The sequence below is a fragment of the Ruditapes philippinarum genome, unplaced genomic scaffold (assembly GCF_026571515.1).
Source record: "Ruditapes philippinarum isolate M1 unplaced genomic scaffold, ASM2657151v2 ctg21145_1_1_1_1, whole genome shotgun sequence".
NCBI lineage: Eukaryota > Metazoa > Mollusca > Bivalvia > Venerida > Veneridae > Ruditapes > Ruditapes philippinarum.
Genome location: NW_026852927.1, coordinates 16882 through 30187, shown reverse-complemented (window position 1 = coordinate 30187; position 13306 = coordinate 16882). Strand labels below are relative to the sequence as shown.

Genomic DNA, 13306 nt, shown 5'->3' with positions numbered 1-13306 from the left:
ACCTTGCAGGCCAGCTATGAGATATTTTGCAAGCTCACATTTTGGAGCAGGGAAAGGGCCGATTTTTATTGATGATCTAAGTTGTCAGGAAGACGCCGTACATTTAAACAACTGCACGTACGAAACATATGATAATTGTGACCATGATGACGATATAGCTGTCGTATGCACAGGTTTGTATCACTTCTTGTCATATACATCGGGAGTATACACGCCATAGCCAAATTTATGCTTTATTTTTGCTAAATATTAGTTACTGTTCATTTCTTGGTTTTACACCGATTAAGGTAGTACATCCCTTATGCAAATTCTCCACTTTGAAGAGTATTCAAATAGGCTAGAATCACTCACTGTAAAGTGTATTAAAGCTGAGGGACGTTGGTTCAAACCCCAGAATGGGCAACGTTTTTTTTCTTTTTAACATTTTTTTTATTAATCTCTCAGATCCCTAATGGAAGAAAAAAGTGTTTCATTTTAATTATATAATTATTGTAGGTATTTATTTACTAAATAATGCCAAATTTAATAGCAAATATGATACCAGATATTTTCAAAGTTTAATAAAATAAAAACTACACGGTAAAAGTATTTTTAAATTATATTTTGCAAGACAACCAATATACATTTAAGAAAATTTAGGCAAATTTTGAAACAGCCCCTCATTGTGGAAATTTTAAGGGATATTTTAAATAAGGCTTTTTTAAATAAGGAAATGGTCAAATAAGTGTTAAAAGTGGGTGGAATAGGGTTACATTTTATGCATATTAAAAACATTTCGTCTAAAAACAATCATTTTGCTTGTTTAATTTGTTACCTTAATGTCATTATTTGTTTCTTAACAATGAGCAATTGGAAAACATTTTTAATAATGATGATATTATAGATTATTTAGAGTTTCCTCATTTCTGAAAAAAGCCCTTCTAATGGCAAAGTTTTGGTTCAGAAAAATGTCCATTACTCATAAACCACACCGTAATTTTTGTTTAAATTTTGTATACAGGTGACATTTAAGGCATGCAACTGTCCTATGTTGTGAATTTTACCATGTCCATTAGGGGTGTTCTACCTTATGATTCGGCGGCCAGCTCATCTGACTTCTTTTACGGGTTGATAAGCCAGTCACTTGCTCCACACCTCTGTGGGTTTGAATCCCGACATAAACCTTTGATTCTTTTATGTAAGGAAGCTATCTAGCTATCTCACGAAGCATTGGTGAATCTAATTAGATGCCGCTTCTTGCCTCACGTTTTACACGGAAGGGCACCTGATGTCTTACTCCACCATTAAAGCTGGAAGTGACCATACGACCTTTACATTGTTGGTACGACGAAAACCCCAACCAAAATAATAACAATAAATAAACCCAGTAGTTACCGATTTTCGCCTGAATATCGAGCCAGTGACCCCTGTGATACAAATCCTATGCGGTCCCTGTTGAATATTTGGGCAGACCATAAGATGTCCTCATCATTCATCAACTATTGTACATTTTAGCACAGAACAATTATATGAGATTTATATAGTTAGACTGATGTTTGAAACTGTGTGTTTCCTTTGGCAGAGGTTTCATAACAAATGTCTAAAAACAAGATATTGCACAAAAATCATTAAATATCCTAGATTTATTATATAAGATGATATAGAATCTCGAACAAAATTACTAGTAATAGCCTCTTCTTTAATTAAATCAATTCACAATATATTTTCTGTAGATTGTGGTGATCCAACACCAGGCAATGGTTTTACAAACTCGACAGAGACTAATTATGGTGCTGCAGTCCATGTTTCTTGTGATAAAGATTACACGCTAGATGGTAACAGTGATATCATATGTCAGATAAATGGAGAGTGGACTAATAAACCTAGCTGTAAACTAATTGGTAACTAGATATCATAACGAATATATATATTAGTATTAAAACATATAAATATGACACATAGGAGGAGCTAAATATAACTTATACATTTAGTCATGTGGAAATGAAGTTTACATTCTGCACATTTAAAATAGTGTTTTATGAACGATTACATAATGAACGTACGAAGTTTTACAATGTATTGTTATCATAAAAAACAAATATATAGTAATATAACTATAATACATTTTTACTCATACATCACTGTTGTTACCATTTTCTGTACTTTTCTGTAACATTGTATATATAATTCGCTCATAACCTTTTTAGAGCATAACGTAATCATGTACCTTAATATATTGCGGCAGTTTGATTTATATGTTTAAGTAAGATATAATAGCTCCATTTAAATCTTAACCAAAAAGGTTTCATTGTATCAATAATTAGATTGTGGTGATCCAACACCTGACAATGGGAAAGTTAACACGACAGAAACTACAAACGGAACTGTTGCTCTGATATCATGTGACAATGGTTATACATTATCAGGTCAAACGGTTATAGCATGTCAGTCAAATGGAACTTGGACACAAAACCCAGCCTGTGACATCGTTGGTAGAAACCTCATGTTATCTATGGAACTATTTTTCTTTTCTATAACTTTACAGTACATTTGGTATCATAAAATCAGTAACAACAATATTAATGTACTTTTATTTCATTCTGATAGCGATAAAATATGCTTTATTGTATGTAAACATAGGTTTTAATATATTCTATAATGTGGAATTACACAATTGTGTTTGTCTTTTAAGAGATGCATGGCGCTTAAATCGGGTATATTTAATTAACTATAATAATATACGAAAGCAGAAAATGCATTTATCCATTTAAAACTTCTTACTGAGTCTTCATTAGCTTAAACGGTAAGAATCTACATTTTAAAGTCAACATTGATACTTTTCAAAACTTATAATAAAAATCTGTATTATAAAGCCACAGGTCAATTGATAAACGAAATGTTATTATTGTAATAGATGTTTAACACATTTTTAGATTGTAAAGTACCAAAGCCAAATAATGCCATTGTGACATTGATTGGAAACAAAACTACATTTGGTGAATCAGCGAGTATAAGTTGTTGGACAGGTTATAACCCAAAAGTGAATTCAAATGTTATGTGTCTATCCAATGGCTCATGGGAAAAGTGGACTGTCTGCGAAATTGTTGGTAAGAAATTAAAGAATTCTAAATTTAAATGTTAATATAGAATTTCAATGAACAGTCTGTAAGTAGATTAACCCTAGATAATCTTAAACTTTTGATTGGCTGAGTATTAAATAAAGGTAATGTTCAAAAGAAATGAAATGAAAAAAGAGAGTTTTAGAACCTGGTACCCTTTTTTTTAGTTTTTACAACTTTTTTTATATTTCACATATATTTTAAAACTATGGAATAATTGTATTTTCTAATTTTAAACTCTTCTCAATCTAAATGTATTAAAATTGTCACGTAACTTTGTATGCAATAAAAAGTTTTGTTTTTTATTCATTTTTTAACCAGATTGTGGTAATCCTGTTCCTGACAAGGGCTCTGCAAATAGCACAAATACAACATATAATACAGTGTTAGAGATAACATGTGAGCCTGGATATAACCTTACAGGATCATCAGTCATCAAATGCCAAGAAAATGAAACATGGACAGATTATCCAGTATGCGATACATCAGGTAAAACATTGATGATTATCAAATTCATCGGTTAAGTTTTATGCATATATACTTATTCATAATTATAAACGATAAAATGATGAAAGAGTGTAAACGTTATCTACCATTTTTAGATTGTGGACAGTTCGCAGTAGTGAATGGTGAAGTGAATACATCACTTGGTACAAGTATTGGAGCATTAGCTACTGTCAAGTGTGATGATGGTTATGATTTACAAGGTTCTTCAGAAATTAATTGTACAAAAACTGGATGGAACGAAACAGTATCATGTCAAATACAAGGTACTTATTACAGATACATGTTTACATCTTACGATTCAATGAAACAACGTCTATACGAGGATTGATCAAAAAGTTCTCAGCCCAATGTACTTCCGGTAGTCAGAGAACCCAACTAATGGACTTTGCCCACCTGTGCTCCAATTTGTTTACACATTAAAATTTAAGTCACTATTTTGGTCATCAAAGAACTCATTGACCGCATTCATTACACCTTCATTGATTCCCAAACGTCTACCACGAAGCTTGGTTTTCAGTTTCGGAAACAGGTAGAGGTCAAAGGGGACCAAGTCCGGAGAATATGTGGGACGGGAAGAATTTAAAAGCCGCAGTCAGTTGCAGCAGCCATCGCTGGCGCATTATCGTGCAGGAGCAGAACGCCTTGAGTCAGTTTGTCCCTCCTTTTTCGCACGATTTATTGGTGCAGACATCTCAATTCGTCTGCATAGTACGTACGGTTTATGATACGACCTTGCACGAGATAGTCAATCATAATTTTCCCCTGACTATCCCAAAAAATTGAAGCCATCATTTTCTGTGCTGATGGCACCCTTTTGAATTTCTCTGGAGGGGGTGAGACAGGATGCTTCCACTGCATGCTCTGTTTTTGGAATTCTGTATACAAGTGATGGCCTGAGTTACGATCCGGTAGATAGCAACAGGTTCATCCTCGTAGCGAGACAAAAGATATCTTGAAATGTCAAGCCTTGTCCGTTTTTGATTGTCAGTCAACTGTCTGGGGACAAATCTAGCGAAAGCCTTTGACATGCCATAGACATCAGTCATAATTGACTAAACCGAACCAAAGCTTATACCACCTTCAATAGCAATGCTTCGCAGGTAATGCCATCTGTCTCACATGACCAGATAGTGCACAGCTTCGGCAGTTTCATCGTTGGTGGCACTTTTTGACCGCCCAGGCCGCTCATCATCTCCAATGCTCTCCCTGCCCCTCTTAAATCCAGCAGCCCATTTTTCAACTCAGTCAGTAATCTTCAATAAGAATTCGGTATCGGCGTTTCGTGTTTAAATGTCATCGTAGTGGCTAAAAGTACATCGGGCCGAGAACTTTTTGATCAGACCTCGTATAAGAATAAAACTTTTTTTTTCCTCTTTATGATTTGCAAAAACATGTATAAAATCAACAAAAAAAATATTTTTCTTTACTTGTGACTGGTGCAAGCAGATGCAATACCATTCATTATAGCATAAAAGTTACGATATTTTGATATAAGCCTTTAAAGTAGGTATTTGTAAACATGTAAACACATCTTAAGTTGTTCCTTGGTAATTGTATGGAGTTTTTTTTGTAAATTAGAAAAAAAGGTAATAGTTTCCTGTTATTAATAATTGATGTTTACCTTTAATGAAGTTACGCATGTGCTATTATATCTTTAGATTTTAATCATTGGCTAAAATATAACAAATTTTAATTTTAATATTAATACCATTCAACAATATATTAAAGAATGCCATGATCCTTCCCCGAACAATGGTAAAATAACTGACACTGATGGAGAGGACAAGTTTGTTTTTGGCAATTATGTAAAGATAGAATGTAATACCGGGTATAGCATAGAAGGTGACAGTGTTATCACGTGTATAAATGGAGGGAATTGGAGTGAATCGACGAAATGTCGTTTAATTGGTAAATGTTGTATGTTGTAATGTTCAGAGCATGCTAGTCATTGATTAAAAGAATTGTTTAATATCCTGTATATTGTAATTAAGGTTATAACCACACTGAAGTGAAATTTTAATGTATATACATGTAGTTGTGCTTCTGAAACATCTTTCAAACAGATAAGAATATGTATAGCATGTACTGCAAATATTTGTCAACATTTTATGTAATCAAATTAAAATATATGCGTTCATTTCTTATTGAAACATTTGACTGAGACTTTATGGAAAATAAATTTCTAATTACCTCCCTTTATTACCCTTTATTAATATGAAAATGTAAAATTCGGTAATATCTTTACAAATAATGCTTTTTGGAACTTACAATATTGATAAATCTTCATTTGAGTATTATATTTATGATATAAAACCTTAAAAAATTGAGTTACAGGATCTTTAAAATGATTGGCTATCAAGCATTTGTGAAACAGTAAATATGATAAAAGATCATCGTTAAAATAATTTCAATCGGTTTTAAGGAGAACAAAACAACAAGTATAAATGACAGCATTTTATTGTCTTCATGATTTAACTTAATACATTATCTTATGATAGTTTGTGAAAAGCATACTGTGCCTCTACATGGTACTATGGATGATTCTGCCGGTAATGAATACAACTCTGCAGTGACATTCAGCTGTAATGAGGGCTATCTTTTGGTTGGAGAAAAAACAAGCATTTGTGGAGACGATGACAAATGGAGCAGTGAGCCACCAACCTGCGAGAAAAAATGTGAGGATATATGTCTATTCCATTCTTTGCAATGTTTGCAATAATATTTATTATTTAATATGTTCATTCATACTAATCTAGTCTTTTAGGCAAATATCGCATCATATTCTAGTCAATAATATGACAAAACGAGTTCGTTGTGACATTAACATATTAAAATATTTAAGTTTAAATGTTTGTTTCTGAGAAAACCAAGCAAAAACAATTAATTTTGCAACTATTTTGTTATTTCCGATAATAAGTTTGCACTTTTGATTTTTTTCTTAACGTTTTCTTGCATTACAGACGTTTACACTTTCGTATGTAGTAACGACGATCTTTGATAGTTATACATTTGTTTTCAGCCGACGTTGGAGGACCTTGCCTAAGTAAAGAATATTGTTTGATGGCCGATTCACTGTGTATCAACTCCGTATGTAAATGCCTCACAGGAATATTTGACAGCAAATCAAAGATATGTGATAAAAGTAAGCTCCTTAATATAATTAAGAAGTTTTTTAGTTAACCGATATTCCGAGTGTGTATGGTATATATATACTCGTATATTTAGATATTTAAACATTTTAACATAGCAAACAAATTTACACATAGTATCATTTATCGTGCCTTGTCATGTCCGTAATACTTATAACGAGATATAATTCCATTTGAAAGCACATTAAAATATAAAGTAATAACGAATGGTGTTCATTAATTTAAACTTATACAAGTATGGACTTTTAAGCAAATACTAAATGATATTTACCAGTTAGAAAATCCATGTCGATATATCTTATATTTTAAAACCTTATTAATAGTCTTATAATGGCTAAGCGAATCTGCCGGTGAAAAAAATGGAAATCTTAAACCCAAAACCCGACGAATTTGTAATATTTAAGAATAAACATCAGGTCGATAATACGTTGTTTTAATATACTTTGCGCCAAAATTTCTTTATAATTAAGTCAATGCACTGGTCTTGATTTCAAGTCATATTCTATTGTCATTTGATGTTTTGTTTTTTATTTTTCTTCAGAAACACAATTGATGCGAACAACTTGGAATATACTTTTAACATCTAATGCTATAGAAAAAATAAGAATACTTCGATATCGACCTGTTGTTTGTTTGTTTGTTTTCTTGGATTTTTGTTATTGTTATTGTTTTTTGTAACAGTTTATTGGGTAAATGCGGTGAATATACTCTGATAATTACCATTCGGAGAAAGGCATTTCAAAGTTACGTATAGTAATAAAAGGTTATTAATGATAATTTATATTTCATAAGTGCCGCTGTTACCTTACGGGACTGCTGAAGGGGATCACTTTATATCAGACACTGAAGTTTGTGGACCTGATATATCTTTCCTACCCGGAATGCCTGTGTCTGGTTCAATGCGAAAACATTTGTTTGTAAGTATGCAATTGACTTACTGACATTATAAGACAAAAGAAAACATTCTGTATATTGTAAGCAATAAAATGAAAATAATGACTATTGTTTTAAAAGAAGGTATTCTATTTTTTTATCGATAATGATTTCGGAAAAAAAATCAAATGATTAATCAATTTAAAACTTTGGAATTTGACACGAGATAAAAAAAGGAAAATACGAGATGTGTTCCATTTATAATTATGAAACACAATCAAAACAGGTTATAAGATTTTATTGTTTACAAAACCTCGTAGAAAGCGATTAATTCATGTTAAGCAGTGTACCATACATATAACCATCACATTTTAATTTAAAATTAAATATGATTAGACCAAAATAAGTTATTTAGTTGAGGGCATAATTACTTGTGAAGCAAAAACATGTCCTAGAAAAACATTGTGAAACATGTTATTGATAAACAGATTGGACATGATGTTTCTACTGTTACTGTGCATTGCATTCAACATGGTAAAGGTGCTATTCGAAATAGCATACCAAAACAGGTAATAGTGGTTCTTTTACCAAACGTAATATGATTATGTTGTAAATTCTCCTACCCAAAGAGAAATGGCATCTAAGTGAGGAGTATGTCTACGTACTGTTAACAGGGCAAACCTAAAAGCTAAACTCAGGAAAACAGCCTTGCTCACAGGCTTAGTGATACACAGATTAAAAAAACAACATACTCGATCATGGCGTCTATATATCCGACTTAAGTGTGGAAAATGTAAAAATGTTATCACCACAGATGAGGCTATGCTTTTTATCGCCTGTAGTTAAGGTCGACGTCGTGTTTGCTACGTTCGAATAATGAGACAGACCTAAACGAACTAAAGTTTGTAAAACGAGATGCATTTGCACCTGGCTTTGCCACAAAGCGCAGAGATGCAGCTCCCATGAACTTTGGTATACTGAAACAAAGGCTACAGAAGCGTAAGATGTATACCATGTCCGGTCTTACAAAGGCTCTTCTCAAAGACGAATGGAGTAAACTTAAGCAGTCATGCATAAAACCGGACTTTTAAAGCTGACCAGAAAGGTGTAGAATGATTTACAATTGTCAAGGATCCTAGATATAGTATCTTTTGCAATAAAACAGATATGAGTAGATAATTAGGCAGGTTTTAAAACGGTTTCATAATGAATTGAACACCTCTTGTAATGCTTGTATTTAGTTACTGTAGGTTGCATTACAGGCGGGCCTGTATTTTAAAGTTTTATTTTTTGCATCTTTTTGATCCTGTGCTGTTGTGTCATTGATATTCAATAGTATGTTTTGTTGTTTTTATATGAGATAGGATAAGGTCAGACTCATACAGTTTAGATCCAGAATAAGTTTTACAAAATAAGAAATCTTTAATAATGGATATTGGACAGTTTATTGTTTAAAGTAAATTTTCAGGATTATGCATTGCTGTTTTTTAAGGTGTGCTCCTATGGCTTTGTAAGCTTTGACAACAAATATACAAACCCGACCCCGCCAGAAAATAGAAACGGTATTGTGACAAACGGCGAAGAAACTATCATAGCACCATTTTATGGTCCCATTGATAAAAGAACGTCAGGCCCTGTTTACTTTAGATCATATGATATCTTGCACTCGTATGACAAAATGAAAGAGGATGAAGAATTGATATCTTACATAGAGAATATTGTGATAAAATTTGGGGATAGGGAAACATTTGATGCCAGCTTTGTAATGATAGCTACCTGGCATGAAGCTATGACAACAGTTGCAGGATTTGATTCTACACAGGTGCGTGCGTTTTTAAATATGATAAAAGGTATAGTTTTGAACTGATACGTGAATTAGAATAGATGTCTCCCGCATTTTTTATACCGATTGATTGCATCATTTACTGACTTTTGTGTCTAAGTTACAAATATTTCATCAGAAAATATGTATGTAATTATATGAACTATTTATATAGATGATTAAAAAAACATTGAAAAATATGTTTTTTTCTTTTTTATTTGTATTGGTTTTGCATCATACCAAATTAAGTCGTTATTTTACTAATATTCTTAATGGATTGAAATCTTTTCTCATTGAAGGCAGTCAATATGTATTAAAGTAAAATGTATATTTGCGCCGTCTGCTTAAGAGATAATATTTCTTTGTTTTTGTTGTTTTGTTTTCAGTTTTTATTCATTGATAATTCATTTTATGACAGTGTCTTATCTATTAGCTATTTAAATCAGTGACCACATTGTCATAACCGATTACCGATTGACTGTTTAAAATAAGGTTTACGCTACTTATTTTTAAAAACGATCAAAATAAAAGTATAACTGACTCGGTGAGGTTGAACGTGTTACACGACTTAAGGACAAATTATGTTTATTTTCACATCATCTATCAGGTCTGCCATGGTTTAACATATCTCATTCCTTTTGTAGAAATCCACATTCCAAGCAGTACTAGTATCAGACGGGAAGTCAACGTACGTGTTTTATATTTATGGACATGGTTTAATGAATTGGCGACCAAATGACTCGGAATTCGCATCAAACGTACCAATATGGGTTGGCCATAATGTTCAAAATGTTGATTCGGGATTATCATTTACACATCCATATTCATTCACCTCTCAAGTGCTACAACTAGACTCACAGCCTGAGGTGTCATCAACAGAAGACGGTAACATCATCGCCTCTCTTTCTTTAACACTATAAGTATAACAGAGTCTGATAAAGACCAAAATGATAAACCTTATACATGAATACATATTGAATAGGCGAACTTCTGTTGCCATATTAAATATTTTGTTTGAGTAGCTAGTACAAAAACGATAAACTGACACTTTTATTTCCTATAGATGTTGCTGGACTTGTCTTTAAACCCTTGCATCAACTCAACATGAATCATCAAAACGATGCTGTTGATTGTATTAATTGGTATAACGACAATTTTGACAACAAGAAGAACCTAGATTACCTTGCAAGTCTTATGCCAGAATGTCCATGTGATATATGGCTCTCTCGTTTCGACCCTTGGTTTTGGAGAATAGGTTTACAAAGATGGCGGCGGGATGTGAATCATATCTGTGTTAATATGCTTCATGCTGGAAATTTTAGACAGTATGGAAAAGTAAGTTGTGAAGAAGGATAAACTTAACAACTGACGGTATTATTGTATCAAATGGTTAATAGCAATGCAATATTCAGTATTAATATCAAGTATAAAAACGTCTGACATAATACTTTCTGTGTTATATATTATTATCTTTTGTAATCTTATATTATACAATATATACGTATATATTTATTCATTTTCAGTCGTGTTGTTACGACGTTAAGACATGGCTTTGGGTATATGAACGTCCCTTTGCGGGAGGATTTCAACTTTACCACCCACGCTATCCATTACAACATATTTTGAACGATGTTATCTACAAGACGAAATGTTGTGTTAACTCGAATTATTGCAACTTATTCTATGAGCTCAGACCAACTGGGTCGTGCTATGCTTCCTCTCCATATGACTTTGGTATGTATGTATGTATGTATGTATGTATGTATGTATGTATGTATGGATGTATGTATGTATGTATGTATGTATGTATGTTTGGATGGATGGATGGATGGATGCATGCATGCATGCATGCATGTATGTATGTATTATATATGTATGTATGTATATATGTATGTATGTGCGTGGTTTTGTGCGTGTTTGTGTATTTTTGTACAAATTTTATTTATATATGTTTCTATTTACATAATGAAATGAAAACACACATGTGGAGATAATATATTACTAATTAATCTGCATTCTTTCATGACAATGTACAAAACATTTAAAAGGGAAGGCAATGTCTAAGGACCTGGTTGCTTGAACATTGCATACATTATAAACATATGGTAACAGTTTCGTGTCCCATAAATAACAAAGCGTTTTTTATTATTTTAGGTACATTTTGGGGCGATCCACACTTTATAACTTTAGATAGAAAGAATTTTACATTCAACGGTCTTGGCGAGTATACGTTATTACATGTAGACACCGATAACTTTACCCTCGACATTCAAGCAAGAACTGAAAGGGCACTTCAAAAGAATGGTAAACTATCAGATGCAACAGTCTTTAGCGCATTTGCCGTGAAAGAATCCTCAAATGCTTCCCTCCATGTTGAGCTTAATAAAGCGAAAACAGGTAATGTTTCTAGTAATCATGTTTATATGACACAGGTAATGTTATTTCAACATATCAACAGTATGTTACAAACATTTACTTAAATAGCATTCGGTTACGGTCTATATTTCACTTTTCATAGATTGAAGAGTGAGTTAAAAGCCTTAGAGTGAAATCTAGACTTTTTTGATTCACAATAAACTTGCACCAAATTGAAAGTTAAATAAAGCTGCTATAGTGTCCTCTCGAAAATGTTACTTTGCTTCTTTATAAATACTGAACTGAAAAGTGATATAAAATTCTTTCACAACAGGAGATATAAACAGTTTTTGATATATAAATAAATTGGAATGTCGCGGTACTAACTACTTAATGCTATTAACAGCTGTATTAAATTCACCTTAATTAAATAGATAAGAATAATAAACAAAATAAAAAAAACTAGAAAAAAGGTTATATAGTAGAAACAATGAAGCCAACAATATTCTATGAGAATTAAAGACTCGGTATGATCTTGTCCGTTCAACACTATTTCTATGATAGGAATGGCCCATTATTTAGATAAGTCAATTTTACAAATTATATCCAAATGAAATTGAACACAGGTTTAACGAAATCTGAAAATGTAAATGTTAGAAAATGTGCCGAAAAAAACGATGCATGACGCCAAAAGTCATTTAGATGTTTAAAAACTTGCAGTCTTTATAAGTTTATTGAAAAGTTTTCAGATTATTTTTCCTTCCTCATCATACATCGTATTGTCAATTTGTAAAAGAACTAAAACATTATTTAGAAACAGTAAAATGATTTTGTAATTTAAAAGTCTATTCCCGGAAAGGTGGTAACTAGAATATACATGTATATGTTAATTGATATACATGACCAGAATAAAACGTTCCGAAACAAACTATCATGTTATTTTACTGTTTGTACAAATTGTTTTAACCACTTAGCAATTAGTTATGTCATTAACTTCTTAGGATATACATAGCAATTTCGAGGGTATTATTTAATTCTAACAATAATTATTTCATCAAATCTATACTCGTATAATCTAAGTCAAACTTTAAATTCACTGTTACAAGATGTCATAAATATTTCAAGTCTTTAAATGCAAATGAAAATTTCAGAAAACGTTACACAGTATGCAACCTAAATAATTACATGTTAACCGAAACATAGCAATTAATAATTACGCAGCTGTTTACCGAGTGGCTGTTCTATGCTTTACAGCATTAACAATTTGCACGTAATATTATTAAAGAGAAATTAACATTTTAGGTCGTTCACTTATAACGCTAGAAATAAAAATATAAAATGTAACATTCGGAGAATTGCTACTGATGAGCATATGCCACAGCGCACGAGCAATCTGATTAATCCGATCCTGAATTACACGGTATTTGCGTTAGATTGAGCACCTCATTTTGACGTTTCTGCTGTTAAGAAATAGTAAATAGAATAACAGAATGTAGATATCA

The 13306-nt window shown here is 32.2% G+C and overlaps 1 protein-coding gene across 1 annotated transcript in view; it reads left to right on the top strand.

Annotated features, from left to right (window-relative positions):
* The window catches only part of LOC132728362 (uncharacterized), a gene marked incomplete at its 3' end in the record, with an annotated part of 44141 nt that overhangs the window by 13963 nt on the left and 16872 nt on the right, over positions 1–13306 (top strand). The window contains 15 exon segments of the mRNA XM_060714019.1: positions 10–173; positions 1713–1880; positions 2304–2471; positions 2913–3086; positions 3420–3587; positions 3701–3868; positions 5334–5513; positions 6104–6280; positions 6625–6747; positions 7547–7671; positions 9120–9449; positions 10094–10334; positions 10513–10784; positions 10973–11183; positions 11604–11846. Of these exon segments, the coding sequence (XP_060570002.1) occupies positions 10–173; positions 1713–1880; positions 2304–2471; positions 2913–3086; positions 3420–3587; positions 3701–3868; positions 5334–5513; positions 6104–6280; positions 6625–6747; positions 7547–7671; positions 9120–9449; positions 10094–10334; positions 10513–10784; positions 10973–11183; positions 11604–11846 (2912 nt within the window).